Here is a 22753-nt window from a genome sequence, read left to right as displayed (position 1 = left end):
ATTTTAACTATACGATATTTTTCTGATTAAAAATCTTATTTATCATCCATTTTATCAGCTCATCTCAAGATCTCATAATATAATATTAAATAATTAATTCACTAATAAGATATAATAAATATTTTCAACCAATCAAAAAGATTATTTTTAGGATGATGGGTAATTTTTTTTTTTTTTTTTTTTTAAGTAGTGACATTAATTACCCTTCTGTAATAGGACTATTCCGCACCATTCATAAAAGAGAATTATAAAATATAGGGTAATGCTAGGATCCCGATGGAGGATCCCCGTTGAGCATCCTGCTCCAATTGGTTTTATTTATTTATTTATTTTTGACATAATTTTTTAATACTTTTAAATATTTAAAAAAAAATTCACAATATTATTAAATAATATTTTTTTAATCACTATATAAAAAAGTTAAAAAAATTAGAGCAGGATATTCCAGCAGGATCCCTATTATTTTCCTATAATATATTATCAAGTGAAGTGCTCCTTATATTGACGTGAGGACATTAAGGTAGGGTTTTGATTGTGGGATGAGATGAAATAGTTTTTAAATGAAAGTTGAATAAAATATTATTATAATATTATTTTTTAATATTATTATTATTTTGGTATTTGAAAAAATTGAATTGTTTAATATATTTTATGTAAGAATTTAAAAAAATTATAATGATAAATAAGATGAAGTGAGATGAAATAATTCTTGAATCCAAACTGAACCTAAAATTTAAGATATAATTTGGTTATACATATGAGATAAGATGAAAAATCTGTAAATAATAATAAGGTAGTTTGTGAACACTAATAAAATAGTTTGAGTTAAAGATATTTTATAAGATTTTGAAAAATGAGAAAGAAAAAATTGAATAAAAATATTATAAAATTAAAATATTTATAGAATATAATTTTTTTAATATAATTTTTATTTTAAGATTTAAAAAAATTAAATTTTTTTCACGTTTTGTTTGGAAGTTTGAGGAAGCTATAATGATTAGGTAACTTCATTTGATATGTTTTAATGATTTCAAATAAATTTTATAATTTTTTTTTTTTTTGAGAGTTGAAAAAATTAAATTATTATTTATGTTTTGTTTGAAATTTTGAAAAAAATTATAATAATTTAAAAATTATTACAGAGAAATGAAGTATTTGATATTTTTCAGTAACTTCTCCCAAGATCCAAGGATAAAATATCAGTTTGTTTTTCAATTTCTGTAATTAGATATAGTTATTTATTTTACAGATATAAAGAAATGAGAAATTATATTTGTAGACTTAAATTGTGTAAATTTCTTACTTTTTAAAAAAAATAAATAAATTTGAGATTCATTCATATGAAAATTTATTTATTTATAATAATAAACTTTATTTATTTTTTTAAATAAAATACGCAGAAAGAAATATAAAAATATTTATATCAAAGAGATAGTGGACAACGGTTGGGACGTTCGTTCTATCCCATTAATTCAAGACTCGTTTGGTAGAGTACAAACCTCGTCCGAATACTGTAGAAACCGTTGTCACTATTTCTAGATCTCCCTTCTATTTATTATTGACAAAAGTTCTTTTTAAAGTACAAAAGTCAGTTTCAGCTCTCTTTATTTATACCCACTAATATGTCCTTAACACTCTTGGTATCATATTCTCTCTCTCTCTCTCTCTCTCTCTCTCTTCCTAATGGTGTGTTTGGAAGGTAATTACATCCAAATCGTGTCTTCAATCACAAGATCAACCTCTTACTTTTTGGAACATAGTTGTTGGGGCAAGAAGGTGAAGAAGGTGTAGTGATTTGTTGAAAACGAGAGAGTATCGAAACTGATCTAAAAAGTTGGTTTTTTCTACCTATAAAGAAAGACGTATGTCACCTATCGATCAAATAACTTACATATATGTTCCGTATCCAACCAGGAATATTTAGCTGGAAAATGGTAACAGTAAAATTAATGAAGCTTATCTCAAAACTAAAATTAATAAAGCAGTAACACTTTTTTTCTACCTATAAAGAAAGAAGCATGTCACCTTTCAATTTTTGTGGGCTTATATTTTGAGTAACTTAAAATATATTTCTAATCCCAATCACTGATCCTCAATCAGCAAATCCAATCCAATCAAAACATATTTAAGTGAAAAAAATCTTGATCATTACTGGGCACATTAACATCACACGGTCCAGATTCGCCCACTTGCAAAGTGACCCATTGCTGAGGCTGCAATCGATATTGGTTCCAGAAAGCATGACTTGAGCTGTCTACATTTCAGGCATAAGATTGCTTGAGAGCCAAGTTCTGTTCTGAAATACTATTTATGTCCAAACTAAGAGACCATATATGTTAAAGGAGAGAGACATTTTTTTTCCCAAATTATATAATTCAAAATTCTAATATTAGGAGAGGGAAAGACAACCTGAAGAACCAAAAGAAACTGATTGATCCTTAAATTGAAAGCTTCAACATTACCTATCATTGTCACCTTGTCTTTTAAGCAATAACCCACATCCAAAGCTCCCACCCCCACCATACTTACTTTCTCCACTTTTCCCTCGATCCTAATGAACTTCACACGACAGCAGCTTGAGTATCTGTGAGCTCCTCACAAATCAAATGGACAGTCAGAGAGGTTCATTCCAGGCGCCGGGTAGAATGAGAAGCTCTGCAGTGTTAGAAACTTCATGTGGATATTTACTTCAGGAATTGAAGGCACGAGCTTTCTTGTATTCTCTTGTATTTGTATACAAAAGTAATGATTATGATTCTCATTCTCATTCTGTCTTCTTTTACCACAATATTGAAACAGATAATCTGGGATGAAGTCGGAGAAGATCAGTTTGAAAGAGAGAAGGTTCTACTAGATTTAGAACAGGAGTGTCTAGAAGTTTACAGGAGAAGAGTTGATCGTGCAAATATATCTAGAGCTCGCCTGCATCAGGAGTTGGCAGAAGCTGAGGCTGAATTCACCCATCTTCTTTTGTCCCTTGGTGAACGATCTCTTCCTGGAAGGGTACCCTACTTATCAACCCCGTCCGGTTCTAAACTAGAGTAACAACCTCAAATAGGAGCATGCATAAAATATGGAATAGAAATATACATAGAAAGCGTCTAATTAAAAAGTTTCATTTAAATCAGAAATTAGTCACAGTGGACGTGAAAGCATATTCATGGCTGGAAGTCAGCCATGGAACAATGAAATTCTGAATTATGATGTGTATATTCCTGAGCTAAGAATCTACTCTTGATATAGAGAACTCTCAATCGAATTATACTCACCTGGACTGATACTAAGTCTCGTCTGAACAGCCAGAAAAAATGACAGGAACACTGAAAGAGCAGCTAGACTCAATCACCCCAGCTTTGAGAGAGATGCGGTTGAGGAAAGAAGAGAGGGTGAACCAATTCCGAGCAGTGCAAGGACAGATTCAGAAAACTTCTGCAGAAATAGCAGGCCAATCAGAGTACCATGATTTATCATCAATTGTCAAGGTGAACGAAAATGATCTTTCATTAAAGAAACTGGAGGAGTATCAGGTTGAGCTACAAAGACTCCACAATGAAAAGGTACCATAAGAATAGTTGAGAAATTCTTTTGAGTACAATAATCACATTCTTCAAATTAGTTAGTTCTTATTCTTGTTACTTTTATTTGCCTTGAAGAATGAAAGGCTCCAAAGAGTGGAAAAGTACATAGACAAAATCCACAACCTATCTGCAATACTGGGGACGGATTCCTCAATGATCATCACCAAGGTTCATCCAAGTCTGAATGAATTGTCTGGAATGTCAAAAAATATAAGCGAGAGTATTTTGGCAAAACTCAATAACACAGTAGAGTCTTTGGAGGAAGAAAAGCAAAAGAGGCTTGAGAAGGTAAGACTTGTGCTGCTGTGACCTATTCATTTGATAAATTATTTGCAGGAGCTGGCACCTGCCCTGCAGCAAAACTAGTTATTTGCTGACCAAATCTAATAATATATGTACACAATGAAATGTAACTTGAACAAAATGAAGAACAGACCTCATGCAAGGTCAAATCAAATAAATTCAATACTCGTAATGTATGTACACAATGACATGTAACTTGAGCACGATGATGAATAGACCTATGAAAGGTAAAAGCACCTCCTGCTTCAGCCATTTGATTTTCTAGTTTCCTTTTTCATGTATGTTTTGCTTTTAAGTGGAAATATACGGATAGATAAAGTTAGCATATGCCTCATCTATCTTTGCAGCTATGCCAACTTGGTAGAGCATTGACAAATTTGTGGAATCTAATGGACGCACCCTTCAGTGACCGTCAATTATTTTCTCATGTTAATGATTTATTATCAGTCTCATCCAAAGACGTATCAGATCCTGGAAGCCTTACTCTAATCATAATTCAGCAGGTATGTATATAATGTTTATGACACTCAAAAAAAGTATTGGAAACAATAAGGCATAATAATTTAGTGAATTAAATTGTTCCAAGGCTGAAGCTGAAGTCAAGAGACTGGACCATTTAAAAGCAAGCAAGATGAAAGAGCTATTCCTCAAGAAACATAATGAGCTGGAGGAGATATGCAATAAATCACACATGGAGATTCCTTCACAGTCAGAGATGGATAACATAATAAACCTCTTAAATTCTGGTGCGATTGAATAATATGTATTTGTTGTCTAGATGTGTTGTGTTGTCCTTGTTTAAAATTGAAGAATCTCAAGCACTGACCTAAATGTACAAAAGGGGAGATTGACCACGCCAATCTCCTCATGAGCATGGATGAACAGATATCACGAGCAAAAGAAGAAGCTTCTAGCAGGAAGGCTATAATGGAAAAGGTGGAAAAGTGGATATTGGCACGTGATGAGGAGCTCTGGTTGGAAGAATATAACAGGGTTATTTTTCTCTTTACATTGTTATATAAGATAAGTTGCATCCAGCCCTTTACCATTTCAATTACATGTTCTTTATCTAACAATGCTTTCAGGATGAGAATCGATACTCAGTCAGCAGAGGTGCTCACAAGAACCTGAGACGCGCAGAACGTGCCAGAATAACAGCCAACAAAATCCCAGGTTATATTAAGAAGAGTTTCTTTATGCCACATTTTTGCATATCTATAATGGGAAATGGGAGTTTTTTGAAGGCCCGAGTGCAATGAGCTAACCATGTAAAACATATAAAAATAGAAAACTTCTCAAGGTGCATAAACAGACTATGCAGATGCTAAAACATTTTTCCTACACAATTACTAACCAAGTAGATTGTACAATAGAACATATCAATGAATTAAAAATAGAAACCTACTGGTTTTGGACAGCACGTGACACTTTACCTTGAATCCAAAAGATTATAGACTACTACATGGCACTCAAGTCATGGCAGCTCTGATAATATATCTGACAGTATGTGCCTTCGGCGGTGGTTCAACTGCAGCTTTGGTATATTTACTAATAGCAAAGACTAAAAGCTGGGAAGAAGAAAGAAAGAAAGTTTTCTTGTATGACGAGGTAGGTATTCTCTTGCTTGTGCTATGTTTGGCTAAATATGATTTCCGATGATTGCATGACAATAATCTGCATGAAGTACCGGCTAATAACATGAATAAGAAACATCATTTTCAACTTTTGTGAAACTTGATGTTAAGAGATAGTAAGAAAGAATTGACAACTAGAAGTTCAGAAACAGTAATGTTTACAAACAAAATAGAGATAGACATTACCATTCCAGTCAAAGGCCCCATTGGGCCATTAGTCTCTATCCCAGTACAACATGCTCAAACAACAGGGGCTCACATGCTCAATTTTTTCCATTCAAAGTCTATACGAAATTAGCAGTCCCATGTTAGCTTTAATATCTAGAAGTCAATCCGGTAAGTCATTGTCCGGTTATCGTGCCTAGAGGCAAACAAAAAACACATAATCAAAGTTTATGTTGATTTATCTAAAAGAAAAAACAATAAACCAACTTTTTTTCTTTGATACGTATTATCCCTGATGTTGATCACATTCAACCTTGAAGAGTGTTTGGCAAAAGTTGAAGTTACCAATAAAAATATATAGGCCTCGAAGGAAAAGCTTCAATCTTGAGACTGCAAATGTACCAGCTTGTCATAAATTTCTCTATTCACCCAACAATTTCAAAATGCAAACTGTTTAGTATGAACAGGTTTAGTTTAGTATTGTAGACTAAATGAATTCTTATAATAAGCATATGATAAATTTAAATATCAAAAACCTGAAATCTAGTTTTGAGGAAAACTCGTCAAATAAGTGGTACTCCAACTCCTAGGTTCTTTTAATTCCTGACATTTTGAAACTACTAAAAGGTTACAATTCTATGTCTCCAGTTGGTATCATGCATCTCGACAGACTTATTTGGTAAACCATGTAAACTAGTAGATTGAAAATTACTTCTTCTGCTGTCTAGGTACCTCTCCTGGCAATTTTGGAAGAGTATAACATGTTAATGCAGGAAAAGGAGCAGGAGAAGCAAAGACAAAGGGTATGAGGAATATGATGACAATGCAATAGCAAGTTCATTTTTTTTTTTTTTTTGGTTCTTTTTGCTAGTCAATTTCTCCTACTCTTACAAGCATCTGTTAATTGATCTCCCTTCTCAAGTGAATTTCTCCTGTTAAACATACTAAAGACATGCACGTCATCAACATTTCACAGTAACCAGAACATCCTTACCCTTCTTTTTCACACAGGAAAAGAAGAAGGTACAAAGCCAAGTAGTAGTTGAGCAAGAAAATTTGTTTGTGTCCAGGCCAGGTACCAGCAACCGGCGGCTTTCAAACAGGAGCTTGAATGGAGGATTTAGCAATGGTATCCCTTTAAACAGAAGGCTTTCTCAGGGAATTCAACGCTTGGGATCAAATAGCATTTATCCAGCAACACAGGGCATGTCCTTGATGAAGGAAGGAAAAATAGCACAAGTTGAAGGCATGTTTGATCGACCGAGCCAGCCTTCTCGTCTCAGAGATGAAACAGCTTCAGTAGTGTCATTGTCAACATTTTCAGGCCCAATATCTCCTTAAAATTTGATTCGGACTCATTGATCTTCATGCATGAGGACGCAGATAAGATCCGTGCAAATTTAGTCTGGAAAATAATATAATAAATCCTGTAGATGGATATATTCAGGCTTTTATTACAGATAGAAAAGGCTACATATTTATGTGTTTCTATGCGTTAAGCCGCCCTGACCTCATCAGATTTGTGATTCCAAGGGCAAATAAAATAACTTTTAAACCCACATTTTCTTACTGACACATATGTACATGTTTGCAGTTTTAGAGGCATATCCACCTATTTGATTATTTACTAGACCGGCAACAATTAGCATTAGAGACGATTTTATTTCATAAATGGAATTAAACTTAATTTTTTATGAATAATAATGAGTTAAAATAATAGAATAAATTTTGTGAGATTTATTTAAAATATATTTAAATATTAAAATAAATTTAGATGTATTTATAAAAAATTAAAAAATATTGTAGGTTCCGTGGGTAAATAAATGTTGAATTTAAAAAGTTGATTGATCTCTCGTGTAAATAAATTTTAAATTAAAATGAGTTTAATAATATAAGAGATAATATTTGAATGTTAAACTTAATTTAAAATTAAATTGAAATAAATTTATCTCAATTGAGTCAAATAACCAAACCGTTTAATGTAATGACTTTCGGACATTCAGTTGGAAGCACGGCAGAATATTACTTTTGAATCAATAGTTAAGCCCGTTACAGATCATTTCTTTCGATAAGTTCTGTAAATTTTCGGGACACAACAAATAGATTAATAATATCACATGCTCATTTCAGCAACCACATGGTAGATGGATCTCAGTCCATTACAAATGGCAGTTCAGAACATAAGACATGAACATTTCTGCCAATTCCTTGGAGAATGAAGCTAATAAATGAAAGGTTGAACATTAAATAACATACTTTGCTGGTCAAGCGTAACACCTCCGTTAACATAATCATCAAATTCGCCTACGCATTTGGCCAAAGACTGTCCCCGCCACAATTGAAATCATTCTATTAGAGCCAGATAATCAAGAATACCAAATCGGAGTGGCTTTTGGTACAATTAATAAGTAGGCCCCAAACTTTTCCAGTGCTACCATAGAAAAATAATCTACGACTCTTCGTTGTCGATCTGACTCGGGCTTTTGTTTGCTGACTTGTTGAAGAAGTCATCAATCCGCCGAGTGCCAGCTGGAACCGGTTTCTCAGCGGCAGGACGAGAATGGCTCTGGTCAGTTATTGGATGATCCGAGGGCTGAGCAGGCAAAGGAAGCGAGTCTAGGAGAAAATCGTTCGTCGGCCGGTGACTCTGGACAGCGATTCTGATGTGTTCAAGCTTCATTATCCTTCGTTTCTTCCCTTTTGCGACCTCTGCGGATTTCTCAGCAAGGAATCGGATGAAGAGCTCGGCGGAGCAAGAGACGAGGAAGAGGGCTTCCGAGTTCACCTTGTTGATGTCCTTGTCTAGCTTCATTATCTTCTTGACCCGGCCGGTGGGGAATTCTGGTCGGATCGTCTCGGTGTTTTCTTCTTCCTCCATTCGATGGAACGCAAACGTCGATTGAGATGCCAGATGCAAGTTCGGTTATTGATTGGGGAAGATTTTTATCTAAGGATCTCGAATTGGCGGGAAATCTAATTTAATGGCTCTCTCTCCTCCAATTTTTAAGCATTGTCGGTCAACATTACCCTTGCATTACCCCAATTATTAACTGTTAAGTACGTTTCTCAAACGTATGCGAGGGTGCTTCAGTCATATTCAGGTTTCCCGCCAAAATTTGATGCTTTTCCCGCGTAAAGGAAATTGTACTTAGAATTTTGATCCTTTTTTTTTTCTTTTTCTTATTTTTTTATTTTTTTATCACCCTATCTTGTAATAAATTTTAGTGCTTCTACCCGCACATTCGAATGAGAGTGTCTCTTTCCTGTCCCCGATGGGTGAGGACGGGGTCAATTTAGGGCCTCAGCCGTTTGCCCACCATTAGCCACTATCGACCCATATAAAAAACCAAAACCAATGCTGTGAAAACAACAACCAAAGATCCAAAACTAACCTAGTAAATGTATATACCAGCTAGGGTGACAGTGAGAGAGGGGAAGAGAGAAAGAGAGAGACTACAACGACAATTGGTTGGGACTATAGTAGGGGTGGCAATATGTAGCATGACCCATTAACCCAATACAAATACAACATGATAAAAATAGGTTAGAGTTTAATCTTAACGAGTTCGGGTCAAAACGGATTAACCCATTAAAATATGATTGCTTAACGGAGCCGTTACGAAAATAAAATTTACATTTATATCCTTAGACCTAAAACTCAAAAAACCCTAACTCTAACACTTCTAACCCCCCCCCCCCCCCCCCAATTTTTTTTTTCAAATCCTAAAACTCAACACTTCATTTCCTAAGTCCTGATTGCTAACCCACGTTGCCCCCCCTCCAGTTCTCTTCGCATCGCCGCCCCTTTTGACCTCTTCAACCTAGTAACTCACGCCGCCAGTAGCCACGCAGAGTCACGGACTCTCAAGTCCACGACGCAAGGCCCACGGCTTGATGGCCCCACGCCCAGTCTCCCATGGCTCATGAGTCTTTCAAACCATCAGCATCCTCCTCACATAAGCACAAATCGGCAGCGTACCAACCTCTATGCCATCGGTCTCCCCCTCTCTTCTTCTTCCAGAGACCACAATCCACTATAAGTCAATCTAGTCGAGATTTCTGACTCTACCTTTACCTATTGTTTGGTTGTTGAGAAAAAAAGATGGGAAAACGATGCTCCACGGGAGAGAATACCTGACTCATTATTTTTCATTTTCCTTTTCATTGGCTTCAGTGGGTACAAGCTCATATTTGCAATGTTAGATCTATAAAGAATTAGCATTTCTTATTGATGTGATAAAAGTTTGTAATTTTGTTCTTGCTTACCTTGGCTGAGAATTGGAGCTTAGTTTTTTTGTTGAGAAAATTAAGTTAGATTTATCTGCATATTCGTATCAGCTTGGAAATAGATATCGCAAAGGATTTAAAATATTTGGCTCTTTTGTGCCCAGTTTGGAAGATTGAGAGTAACAGATCAATTTTTGTGCCCAATTATTCACACACACACACACATAGACAATTGGTTGAGGTCAATAATAAACTTGTAGTAAACTTTTGTCAATGTGAACACCAAAACTAGTCTGAACTTTTTGGAGAAATTGTGATGAACTCTCTGATCTAGGTCTGGTAGTGGTTGAGCATGCATGCATACATATATATAATCTTTTAGGTCTTGATTTTGTGAAGGATTCCTTGTGATCTTTTAGGCCTTGACTTTTACATGCTTGCATATATATATAAGAGTAATGTTACATACAATAGTGGAATGCGCAAACGTCATGCAGTCGTTTTGAAAAAAAGTGAGGTCCACTCATAAAAAATTAATTTATTTTCATGTGGGTCCCATATTTATTCACTTTTTTCAAAGCGACTGCACGGCGCTTGCACACTCACGACTGTAAGTATAATTTATCTATATATAATCTGTGAGATCTCTAATTTTTGCTTGTGTTTTAAATCCATATTATTTTTAATTGATGTGTTATTTTGTTATTTTAATTAATTGTGTTATTTTATTGTTATTATAATTTATTTTGGCATGTTTTTATTTTGAGTTTTTATCTCCTTAATATTTAATTATATATGTTATTTATGTTATTTTTGATGTGTTTTATTTTTAGTGGGCTATGTGTGTATGTGTTTTTATTTGTGTTGTGTGTGAGGAGAGGCCCAACCCGTGTGAGAACCTAGCCCGTGCGATTGAAGACCCAGCCCAGCCCGTGCGGTTTAAAAACCCAGCCCCTCATTTATCAATACGGCGCCGTTTTGAGGAACCCTTAGGGTTCCATCATGTTCTCCTCCTACGCCGCACAACACTTCTCCTCTCTTCTTCTTCCTTCGAGCTCCTTCCTCCACGCAGCAGTTGCCGACACCAAGCTTACCTTAGTCAAGCTTTTCTTCCGCAAACCACCACCTCCTCCTTCCTTCTTTCTTCTCCGTGTCGTTTTGGTGGGGCTCCAAATTTTGCTCGCTGTCAAGCCATCCTTCCACACGGCTACCATCGTCCACCTCGAGCTTCATCGATTGCCTCCGTGTCCTTCGGCAACGCCTTCCCGCATCTATTGTCAAGCCATCGCGACCCTCATTGCCACGCATCAACTCCACGGCTTGATGCCGTTTTTCTCTTCTTCTACCCGTGTGACACACGGGCACCTTTTACTGCCACATTTGGCCTATAAATAGGCCAGGGATTCCTCACTTAAATTTTCCTTGAATTCTTCACTTCCTCTTGTGTTTAAGTTTCTCACCTCGCTTCTTAGTGTGTAGTTTTGTGCGGAGAGTTTTGGCTGAAAACCCGAGTGTTAGAATTGTTTTGCCGTAAGCACCACCGTGAGCCGCCATGTGCACCGCCACGACCCACCTTAGCAGACCCCTTTCTTTCACCAATTTACATCTTGACTGTATTGCCCTTGAGAGAAACTCACCAAAAAGGGCATTGTTGCCGCCGCTGTGCCGCCACTTTTGACAACACTCCCTTCCACTTGATCTTCCAGATTTATTCCCTTTTCTTGTATGTAATTTTCTCGTTTAATATTATTGTTGTATTTATCATTTGTAAACTGTTGATTGGTTGGTCTGTTGGAATTGGGCCTCGGGCCATTGAAGAATTGAGATTTTTTAATTGGAGTTGTTGGAATTGGGCCATAGGTCGGTTTAGAGGACGAGATTTTACTTGTATTTGTGAAATTGTGAAATCGTAAATGAATGACTAATTTATGTAAATGAATTATTTAATTGTATATTCCAGTTAATTGTTGAAATGTATATTTATGGTTTTTATTAAAAATGTATCGTGATGTCACATGGTCTGTTTGTAATGGTGACTGATTATGTGGGTGCGTGTGTATCACGACCCCAAGTCGAGATGGGATATTATCTCGGTGGAGCTCCTCTGGTCACTCGGGAGCGTAATAGACTGACGTGACGTCCCCTGAGTTGTTGCAGGGCGACGATGGGAACGGACGCGACAGTAACGCTCTCGTACTGATTCCGTGAGCTTTTGGCTGGCGAGGTTAGATGATGCTTGGCCATGTATACGCTGGGCGCGGAACTAGGCATCGCTTGTTACGAAGTCTCATGCACAGACGTTATCCGTGATGTGACGATGAGAGCCAGGTCGTGTGGACGGTCCATATGGGAGACCGTGGTGCATGCTTTTTTTAATTAATGGTTATGATTAGACCAAAAATGAAATTTTTGGCGTGAATTGTTAAAAATTGTATTTTTGGAAAAAAGAACATATGGTGTTGTTTTATGTGGATTATGTCCGTATGGAGACGCGTGTTATTTTTATATATCTTTTGGATGTTATTTTTGGTTAATTACTTGCTGAGATGTCATAATCTCATTGTGGTGTTTTACCCTACGGTTTCATCCTATGGTATCATAGAGTCTAACGCAGAGCCCGAGTATGAGCCTGAGGGATCAGCTCCGCCGGAGGTTTGAGTTGTTGAGTTACTGTTCAACGTTATGGGATTTGTTTCCCTTATGTTATTTCCTGTCTTTAATTTATTTCTCGGATGATTGTTTAATTCTTGTAAAGTTACTTTACTGTTTTTGAACAATTTTGGTACTTAATAAAGAAAGACCTTTTATATCTTCGCTGCGTATATTATTTTGTACACTTATTGCATAATGTACACACTCTGAGCACTGATCGTTGGGGTGCATGATCCGTGTGATCATCATCTCGATATCATGAATTCCACAAAAATAACATGTGAGGGTCGAGGGCGACACATAATCTTTGATCATCCATCTCTCTATGCAAAAAATCAAACCTTAAGACATAGCTGCATATACCAGAATTTACATTTGTTCTTGTTATTTGTTGTCAGATGAGTGAGACAGTAGATGAAAATTGATTTGGACCCATTTGACTCAGAAAGTTTTAGTGAATCTTCTTTTAGTGTTGGTGGGTGTATCATTAATCAGTTTATAAGTGCACTAAAAACAGATATTGTTGAAGCATTAGTATGTATAAGATATTAGTTATATGGTGAGAAGCAAGCTAATATTAATTTTATTTTATTGAATAAATGACTGTAATTTTTCCATACAATAATATTATTTGATATAAAACTTTACTGATACTTTTTTTTAATAGAAACACAAGAAAAAGTTAAATTAGACGAGTTAACCGAATATGTAATGGAGTTGGAGAACAACAAGGGCAAGGAGGATGCTTTATTTCCTTCTTCAAGTTCTAAATTTGTTTAGATATGTGTTTTTATCATATTTGGAATTGTAACATTAATATATTTACAATGTGTGTTTTGTTTATTATATTTGAGATGTAATTTTAATAATGAATATTAGTATAATGTGTGTGGATCATATTTGTGTGTTTATCATATTTGGTACTGTTGGGAATTTAAATGTGGTATTTTGATTGTTTGGATTGTAATTTTAGACTTGTAGTTAATTTTTATTTTTTATTTTTATAGATATTATTTATATTTAAATATTTATTTAAAATCAATCAGGTCAAATGGGTTGTATCGTGTCTATTCAACTCATTAACGTAAACGGGTTGAAACGGGTCGTATCATGCCGTGTCATACCGTGTTTGTTCAACCCATTAACATAAACGGGTTGGAACGGGTCGTATCGTGTCAATTTATTTTGTATTCACTAACGGGATGTGTCGTGTCAACCCGTTAGTTTATCGTGTCGTGTTAGGGTTTGAGATTTTGACACAAAATCCTTAACGGGTCGTGTTCGTGTTGACTCATTAAGTATAATATACATACCTTGACACAACACACATGACCCGTTAACACAATTTGCCACCCCTAGGTTATAGCGACGTGAAGTTTAAGCAAACTAACATAGAGACTAAGGCTGCGTTTGGATGTTAAGCTGAGTTCAGCTGAGTTCAGTTTTTTATGAATAGTAGTGAGTTGAGAAGATTGAGTGAGTTTTGTGGGGTCCACTTAAAATGAGTTTATGTGTGTTATGATGTTAAGATGAGTTTAGATATATTTATGAAAAGTTGTAAAATAATTGGGACCCACCACTGTTGACCTGACATTTTTGTTCCCCACGCGCCGTTCACGGAGATTCTATAAAAAAGAAAAAAAAAATTGTCCCCCACACAAACCAAGAGAGAGATGATAGCAAAAAGAAAAACAAAAAAGAAGGAAAAATCAGCTTTTGTTAGGAGAAAGAGAGAGTTGACGGCAACAAAAAGTAAAAAGCAATCGTAAGCGTCGGCTTTTTCAACCTTCAGTCATGTCCATCTATAAGAAATGAATTCACCGAATTCATGTCTTGATGCAGTTAAGGTGGAGTGTTTGGATGGTTGAATGAGTTTAAAAGTTGAGGATACTCAATTCAATTTGGGATCCAAACGAAGCCTAAGGGCTGGTTTTGGTCACACAAAATCAAATTATCTCATCTCGTCTCATAATTATTATAATTTTTTCAAACTCCCACATAAAATATAATAAATAATTAAATTTTTTCAAATTTCAAAACAAAGATTATAATAAAATGACCTAAGAGAGGAAAGAGAGAGAGAGACGTGGGAAGAAACATTTTAAACCAAAATTCTATAATAAAATGACCTTGTTTTATTAAAAAATTGTTTATATATATCATTTGGACTAGGTGGGCTTTGGCCCAACCCAGGCTTCGTCTCCTGATACTCAAATGCGGGTGGGCGGATCATCTATAGATAGAGGGTCCCATATATCTTAGGTGGGGGCTGGACGGGAGGGGCAGGGTGGTAGGGCCCTACCACATCGTCCAACACTAAATGAACAAGTGAAAGACAATAAATAAATAATTTTTAATAATTTTATACAATATCAACAAATATAAAATGATAATTGTTAAGGACGTGTTTCACAACTACACATTCTCGACCTCCTGCAACCAAAGAGTGAGAGGGCTTGGGGGGCAGAAGGGGGCCCTCCGATGCCTAAGTCAGTAACGATATGTATAATCTTAGAGCCAAAAATATTCCAGACCTTTATTAGCATACATGGATCCTTTAAATAGAGAGCTTATCTCCTTGAGATCACCTAGATAAACTGCATACATTGCCTTCTATTTGAAATTTGAATCCTGGCTTCTTCAAGCTATCCACTTATTTCGAATGAGTGAATATCCTAATGGTCTCAGGATAAATGGGCAGGCGTTCCCCTTAGACTGTCCATAATCCTATTGGGTCAGGGAGTGTTTAGGCCTTAAGTGATTTGTTGTGCCTCTGTGGCCTAAGGCCCAGAGTGGTATTAAAGCATTTCCAGTTACCACGTGAAGTCTCATTACACACGGTATGATGGAACTTTTATATTAGGTATCCTTGAGCCCTCTCAGTTAACTTAATTCATGCCCCTCCAATTACCCTGCGAAGTTTCATCGTATGCCATGTGATGGGCTTTTTAAATTGTAAAGTGTTGGGCCTTGCAAGTTAGGTTGAAGCCCCCATCCTCTGGTTACCCCGTGAGTTCCTGCCACACGCAATTCGTTTGGTTTGGGGTAACGCTTGGGGTTCTGCTTCGATATTTCCCCAGGGTGTCTGTCAGAAGCTAATATACATTCCTCCTTATCAAATGCCTCTAGCATAGTTTAGGGCGAAAAGGTTAAGGGAGAGCAGGATTTGGCCGCTGCGAAGAGTGTTTTTAAAAAGCACTACCAACATCTGGTTGCTTCTGAAAACAAAGTATCTGGGCTGAATCAAGAGTTTGACCGTTTGCAGGAGCAGATTGATTACCTTATTCCTCATATTAACTCTGCCTGTGCAATTTCGGGACCGTGGTTTTAGCCTTGGTTTCAAACTCAATAGTAAGCAACTGCGGGAGCTTTTACTTGAACATCCTTAGACAAACCTCCGCAACGTAAAGTGGAGGGAGATAAAAGCTAGTCCTACTGCCTTTCATTACTTTGACTCTATCGGGTGAGATGTGATGCCAGATGTCTTTCCCCCTCCTTATATTCATTGATGTCTTATTTTTAGCATTTCTTAATTATGTTTAAATTTCGGATAACTACCCTTTAGTAATTGTATATTTTGGCACTTCTTGGTTTTGTCGAGTAATATGAATGTTTGCAATTAAAGACTTTATTCCTTTTCTTTATTCTTTTGTTTTAGTAATTGCATATTTATGGAGTGTAAACGTAACTTGTTACATTTTGAGTCAAGTTAAATAAGGAAAAAAAGAAAGTGAAGATGGACTTAACTTATCGAAAATTCAGTTGCGTGATTTGGCTAGTTGTGTGGTAATTTGCTCGACTGTGTAATCTGGGCAAGTGGATTACAGTGAGAGAGTTGCTCGACCTCTTATTATTGGCAAGAAGGTGTAGCGGGAGAGCTGCTAGACCGCATAACCTTGGCGAATAGAGTACGACGGGAGAGTTGATCGACCACTTAACCTTAGTAGGAGAATTGCTTGACTGCTTAACTCTGGTGAGTGGCGTAACAGGAGGGTTCATCAACCTTGTAGCCTTGGCTAGAAGGTGTAGCGGGAGAGTTCTCGACCGTGTAACCTTGGCGAGTGGAGTATGGCAGGAGAGTTGCTCGACCGCTTTACTCTGGTGAGTGGTGTAACGAGAGGGTTCCTTGTCCGTGTAACCTTTGGCAAGAAGATGTAACGGGAGAGTTCTCAATCGCGTAACCTTGGCGAGTGGAGTGTAGTGGGAGAGTTGATCGACCGCTTAACTTTGACGAGTGGGGTAACGAGAGGGTTCCTCTACTGTGTAGTCTTGGCGATAAGGTGTAGCGGGAGAGTTGTTCAACCGCTTAGTTCTAGCAAGTTGAGTATGGCGGAAGAGTTCCTCGACCGCGTAACCTTGACAAGTATAAAAAATAATGAAAACAAGAATATAATATAAATAACTGAGCTTAACAAAAATAAGATCCTTCAGCAAGAATAACATTGTGTAAAAAAATGTCTTAGGCACTAGGGGTGTAAAAAGGGGGGGGGGGGGACTGGAAAACCGGACCGAACCGGTCCAGAATCAATTTTTGTAATGGCAAAACTGGCCGAAACCGGTCCGGTTCCGATTCTAGGCTTTTTAGGCTCAGACCTGACCGCTTCTATATAATATATATTTTAAATTATTTTTTTCATATTATATATAATATTTTTTATATTATATATAATATATAATAATATAAATTAAATTAAAAATAAACTGAAATTGTAAAACTTTAAACTTAAATTGATAAATCACATCAATTGAAAAAAAAAATACTAAATATTAAAATATTTGAATTTAAATAACAAAGTTGCAAATAAGCTCACTAAAATATTATTTACCGAAAAAAGAAAGAAAATTACTCAAATATTATTATCAGATTTTTATGGCCTAATAAATTCTCAATATATTGTTTTTGATGAGTACATAGTACATTAATAAATTAGTAATACTAATATACATTAATATATAATGTATATTAATTATAATTTACATTTTATGGCATAATACTAATAGTCTAATACTATTAGTTGATTGTTTAAAGAGAAGATTTCCTTATTAAAAACATGTCAAGAGGTGTTAGGGCAGTTATTTATTTATTTATTGATAGACAGATTTTGGCATAAATGTATAAAACATATTTTTTTTAAACAATTTTTTTTAATAAACATATTTTTTTTTACAAATTTACATTTTATTAAAACTGAAAAATCGGACTGGAACTGATAAAACCAGATGTTTCGGTTTAGGGGGTAACCCATGCGTAATCAGTTTTTGAAAATGAAAAACCGGTACATACCAGTTTGGTCCTAAAATTTTGTCCAAAACCGGACCGATTACACCCCTATTAGGCAAAACAATTTTATAGCGAAACTTTAAGCATAGAACTTTCTTATATGTTTAGCATTCCAACGGGTGAGACAGTTCATGCTCTGTCGTATCCTTTAGGTGGTATGCTTTCTGGCGACTGGATCTTGTAACCACGTATGGCCCTTTCCATCTTGGGCCCAGTTTTCCTTCTTTTGCAGTGGTCACTCCAGTCTCCTTTAGCACCAAGTCGCCAACTTTGAAGAACTTTGGTTTTACTCTCTTGTTGAAATATTGCTCTGTCTTCCTCTTGTAGGTGGCCACCACTGTCTCAGCACATTCCCTTCTTTCTTCTAGCAGGTCCAAATGCTTTTCCAACTTTCTTCCACTTTCATCAGTGTTGAAGTGGAGCATCCTATGGCTTGGTACCCCCACTTCTACAAGTATCAAGGCCTCGATTCCATAAGCTAAGGCGATGAGAGTTTCTCTTGTTGATCTCTTGGGTGTTGTCCTGTACACCTATAAGATCTCGGGAAGTTTGTCTGCCCATGCCCATTTCTTTTCACCTACATTCTTCTTTAGTTTCTTGACTATAGTTTTGTTGGTTGCCTCACTTATCCATTTTTTTGTGGGTGTCTAGGAGATGAGTATTTGAATTTGATCCCGAACTTTGAACCCCACCTACAATAATGCTTTGAATCGAACTGTTTTCCATTGTCAGAGATGATGCTTTGTGGTATCCCGAATCTACACACGATTGTCTTTCATATGAATTTTGTCACATTTTGAGCAGTCACCGTCACCATTGCCTGGACCATCATTGACTTCAATTCTTCTGGTGGCATGCTCGAGATTGGTGCGTGCAGTTGGCATTGGTGCTTGTAGTTGGCACTGAACCATCATTGACTTCAAATATACGGCTCTACGTACCATTACTCGAAAGAACATTAGCGGTCTTATCACCCATCAGTGATGCGAAGAGAGGCAAACTCAAGAGGCTGAGCTTTGGACAAGAGTGGGGAAGCGGGAGTAGCCTAGCATGGATTGAAAGGAGAGGACGAGAGCAAAGTGGCAGTAAGAGAAGTACAGCGCATCATGGACTGAGAGGAGAGGAGCGAATGAGCATGATGGCGCCAACATGGGCTGAGCCCACATGAAAGGAGATGGAGTCAGAGCCACTGCATTAGGTTTAAAACTTTAGATTGAACAAATATGAGATATCTCAAGAGTGAAAATGGAATTGAGAGTTATAAATATAAATTCCTAAACCACGACGTATATTGGTAGATTCTTATGCTATATATTGAGATTATTAATAGAGTAATATTACATACAGTCGTGGAGTATATAAGTACCGTACAATCACTTTAAAAATGAGGAGGTCTATTATTAAAAAATTAAATTTTTTTATGTAAATCTCATATTTATTCATTTTTTTTAAGTGATTGTACGACGCTTACACAGTTATGATTGCAACTATCGTGATAGCTGCGTAATCACTTTAAAAAAAGTGAATATATACATGACTCATAAGAAAAAAAATTAATTTTTTAATAGTAGATTTCATTCTTTTTCAAAGTGACTGTATAGCACTTGCGCACTCTACGACTGTATATATCATTACTCTTAATATTAATGAGAATAAAGTTTATATATGTAAAATGATGCAATTAACTATATAACAAAAAGAATAGTGTGTGGCTTACTAATATAATTTTTCAAAAATAAATGTTTGGGATCTGAAAATCTGTGTCGGATTCAATCGCACACCGACTTAACATCAACGCACATCTCTAAAGAATCCGTAACTATTTGCGCGACTCCTTCCCGCACCTACACGTTTCCGGCTCCGAGTTGCGAGCGCGAAGCTTCGGACACAGTTTCATCAGCATCCCATCCGATAAAATGTAAGTCCCTACTGGTCACCAATTGAATCAACCAATTTTCAAGAGCCACTCTAAATTTCCTTTCAGTATGGATTATGTCGAAAATCATATGCGAATCAATATTTTCGTTTTGTGCGCTATAGGAAGACTTCGATTAATCGCCCACCGACACCTGATGCGGAGGAGGATCAAGATCATCAACCCACTCTTCAAGAAATCATTAACATCAAGGTCCTTGCTCTCTCAACTCTTTGGTTCTTTTTACAATTTTATATTTCTTTCTCCCTTGTCAACCTACTCTGTAAGAAATCGTCAACATCAAGGTCCTTGCTCTCTCAACTCTTTGGTTCTTTATACAATTTTATATTTCTTTCTCCCTTTTTTGTTGCCTATTTCTCCGCATGTCTCTAATTTATTATCTTAAGAAGAGGACTTAGTCTAGATTGTTTTGTGTCGGTTTTTAGACATTGTTTGATTGGTCTGTGAGAATTGTGAAATCTATTTTGGTTACACGCGTGCAGATGATTGAGAGCGGTGAAAAAGAGCGATTAAAGGAGCTTTTGAGGGAGAGGCTTATAGAATGTGGTTGGAGAGACGAAATGAAAGCTCTTTGCAGGTTCCCCTCTTATCACTTATCAGTCTCATCGTCATTATTGTCGTTTTTAATCAAACGGCTCATAGTTTGATTGTTTCAGCTTTTACCATCTTTACCTTGTGTTAATTTCTTTTCCCTCTCTAATCCACTGTTTTCAGCGGAGTTAGAAATCTAGAAATTCCAATCATCTTTACAATTAGAACCCTATTTCGGGTTATTGTTACAAGCCGGGGCATTCTCTTTTGATACTGAACCGGACAAAACCAATTCATTCGTTCTAGTATATATTTTAGAGCAGTCTTGGACAAAAACGGTGGACCTAATTATATAGCATGGCACTTTCTTGGTTTTGGATCTTGAGTCTGCGTTAGAACCCCATTTCGAGTTTTGAATGATTCAATTTACTTATAATTTCTTATTGGTCTCCTAGCATAACTTATGCTGTTGTGCAATACCATGAACTGCATATACTCACTTCGCAAATTTCCATAAGAAAAACCTGTTTGCAATTTATTTGCCCAGGGCATTTGCAAGGAAGAAGGGAAGGAATAATGTAACCGTGGATGACCTTGTACAAGTTATTACTCCTAAGGGAAGAGGTGGGTTTATTTCCTTTTCTATTCTTCCATAGATACTCATACACTATTAACTTCTCACTTATAAACAAGCTCTACCACTTCTTCGTCTATGATCATCAGTTTAGAAGTCTTTCTTGAAATTAAATTCTTCCAGCTTTCAATCAGTCATGATGATGGTAATTAGAGTAACCTAAGTTGAATGATACATGGATTATTAGTTACAACTAAAACATGTAAATTGGATGTCAAATGACTTCGTGCTTTGGGTCTTAGTTCATTTAGGGACTGCCAAATTGCTCGGTATCTTAAATGTCATGTTACTCACACAAATAATTTTACTAAAGGTGTAATGTTGGTTGTTATCTAGGATTTAACTGTTCGAGTATTTTCCATATTTGCTGTCAATGTTTGAATGCTGAACTTTAATTAACTCCATTTCTGCTTGAATGAGCTATCTTCATCTTTAATCATAAAGAGCCAAAAAAGAATTCTGAAACCTCATTTGGTTTTATAACCGTGGGTTATGGTTCGCTTTTCAGTCACTGCTTTAGATTGACGCTTTTATGTACATTACTTCATACATTGACACGTGCTATTTTATCGCTGTCGCTCAAAATGTGGGTATTTTTACACTTATCCGCCTTGCAAAATTCTTGTCTGCATTGGTTGTGTTTATGCAGCTTCTGTTCCTGATTCGGTGAAGGCTGAGCTGTTGCAACGAATCAGGACTTTTCTTACATCAGTTTCTATTTGACATTGTTACATGATAGGAGGCTGTCCTAAAGTCTTGCCTGCAGCTTTCCTTTACAAATGGACTTTCTCTGCTTTATTATCCCAAGTTTGTTTGGATGAAATCTTATCCAATAACTTCTTACGAAGAAGAGGCTATGATTTCCTTTGGAGTCACAAGTTGCATCTAAGAACAGAGACTGTACAGTTGAGACATCCACTTTTTGGGCTTGTATGGACAGTTATCTTCTTCTTCTTCTTCTTGGATCTGTACATTCTTAGCCTTATTTTAGACCAATATATCTGGCATTATTATATAACCATGGAAAATGCTGGATGTCCCTTTGTTTTGCTCTCGGGTTTGATTGTTCGTGTATTTTATTTTATTTTATTTTTAATCGTTAAGAAAGTAACTATTAGTAAATTTGTATATTTTTTTTAAATGTTTAAAAAATATTTAGAAAAAAAAAGTGCAATTATATTAGATATATTCAGTGTTACATGTTGGGTGGTAGAGTAGCATGATCTTATAACCATACGTTGATGTCACATAATGGTTGATGTGAAGACTAATATTTATGTGAAGACTAATGATACTATCATAGAACCCATTTTACAATTGATTAATGTCATAGTGTTATTTTATCAAAAATACTATTTTTTAATTAATTTTACGCAATCGTAATCTATTTAAAACAGCGTTAAAAAAAAAAGTGTCGATTCCAACCCACCTTGTTTTTCTACCGAATTGGGAGATATGCTTGCAACAATCACGAGCCTATCTATGTTGGAAAATGCTAGACTTACCGAGAATTGCAACAATTACGAGCCTATCTATACTGAAAAATGCTAGATTTAACGAGAATAATTTTTATAATAAATTATTTAATATAAAAAATAATATTTTTAATATTTATATAAATATATATAATTTATTAAAAACTTGATGTTGAATTCAAGTTAATGAATTACCTTGACCTCCTAAACCAACTTTTATATAGGATGTCAAAACAATATAATAGTCATATTTAAGTAATGTGAGACTTATTTTGAGGTCAAGACAATCCAAAATAAAACTTTAATAAGTTTATATTATTTTTAAATGTATAAATTT

General features: G+C 35.9%; 3 protein-coding genes and 2 long non-coding RNA genes across 6 annotated transcripts; 2 read left to right on the top strand and 3 right to left on the bottom strand.

Moving 5' to 3' along the window:
* The first annotated feature begins 2087 nt into the window (after positions 1 to 2087).
* Positions 2088 to 7232, top strand: LOC109003168 (65-kDa microtubule-associated protein 8-like). 2 transcript variants are annotated; one of them, XM_018981194.2, is made up of 11 exons: positions 2088 to 2702; positions 2800 to 3003; positions 3300 to 3557; positions 3654 to 3866; positions 4229 to 4384; positions 4468 to 4627; positions 4723 to 4874; positions 4967 to 5054; positions 5416 to 5489; positions 6409 to 6483; positions 6751 to 7232. In XM_018981194.2, exons 1-11 carry the CDS (start codon positions 2607 to 2609, stop codon positions 6802 to 6804), a joined length of 1530 nt encoding a protein of 509 aa, XP_018836739.1. In that variant the 5' UTR covers positions 2088 to 2606; the 3' UTR covers positions 6805 to 7232. The 2 variants fall into 2 exon arrangements, with proteins under 2 accessions (XP_018836739.1, XP_018836738.1); XM_018981193.2 differs by having other exon boundaries at positions 2090 to 2702; positions 6692 to 7035.
* Positions 2696 to 3351, bottom strand: LOC118344274. The gene is made up of 3 exons (XR_004798015.1): positions 3270 to 3351; positions 2884 to 2995; positions 2696 to 2804 (listed from the first exon to the last, which is right to left on the bottom strand). It is a non-coding gene; the product is annotated as an uncharacterized LOC118344274 (long non-coding RNA).
* LOC118344273 lies at positions 5464 to 6750 on the bottom strand. Its single transcript, XR_004798014.1, has 3 exons — positions 6675 to 6750; positions 5702 to 5876; positions 5464 to 5555 (listed from the first exon to the last, which is right to left on the bottom strand). It is a non-coding gene; the product is annotated as an uncharacterized LOC118344273 (long non-coding RNA).
* Positions 7023 to 8689, bottom strand: LOC109003171 (DNA polymerase epsilon subunit C). The gene is made up of 2 exons (XM_018981198.2): positions 7937 to 8689; positions 7023 to 7107 (listed from the first exon to the last, which is right to left on the bottom strand). The coding sequence occupies exon 1, from the start codon at positions 8556 to 8558 to the stop codon at positions 8130 to 8132; it is 429 nt and encodes a 142-aa protein (XP_018836743.1). The 5' UTR covers positions 8559 to 8689; the 3' UTR covers positions 7023 to 7107; positions 7937 to 8129.
* A 10900-nt stretch (positions 8690 to 19589) lies between these two features.
* Positions 19590 to 22036, top strand: LOC109003172 (transcription and mRNA export factor ENY2-like). Its single transcript, XM_018981199.2, has 5 exons — positions 19590 to 19758; positions 19881 to 19968; positions 20259 to 20353; positions 20855 to 20931; positions 21591 to 22036. Coding segments are annotated over exons 1-5 (336 nt in total). The 5' UTR covers positions 19590 to 19756; the 3' UTR covers positions 21665 to 22036.
* The last annotated feature ends 717 nt before the right edge of the window (positions 22037 to 22753 follow it).

The sequence above is a fragment of the Juglans regia genome, chromosome 13 (assembly GCF_001411555.2).
Source record: "Juglans regia cultivar Chandler chromosome 13, Walnut 2.0, whole genome shotgun sequence".
NCBI classification, from domain to species: Eukaryota; Viridiplantae; Streptophyta; class Magnoliopsida; order Fagales; family Juglandaceae; genus Juglans; species Juglans regia.
The sequence above is the reverse complement of the archived record's forward strand: the minus strand, read 5'-3'. Positions and strand labels throughout refer to the sequence as shown.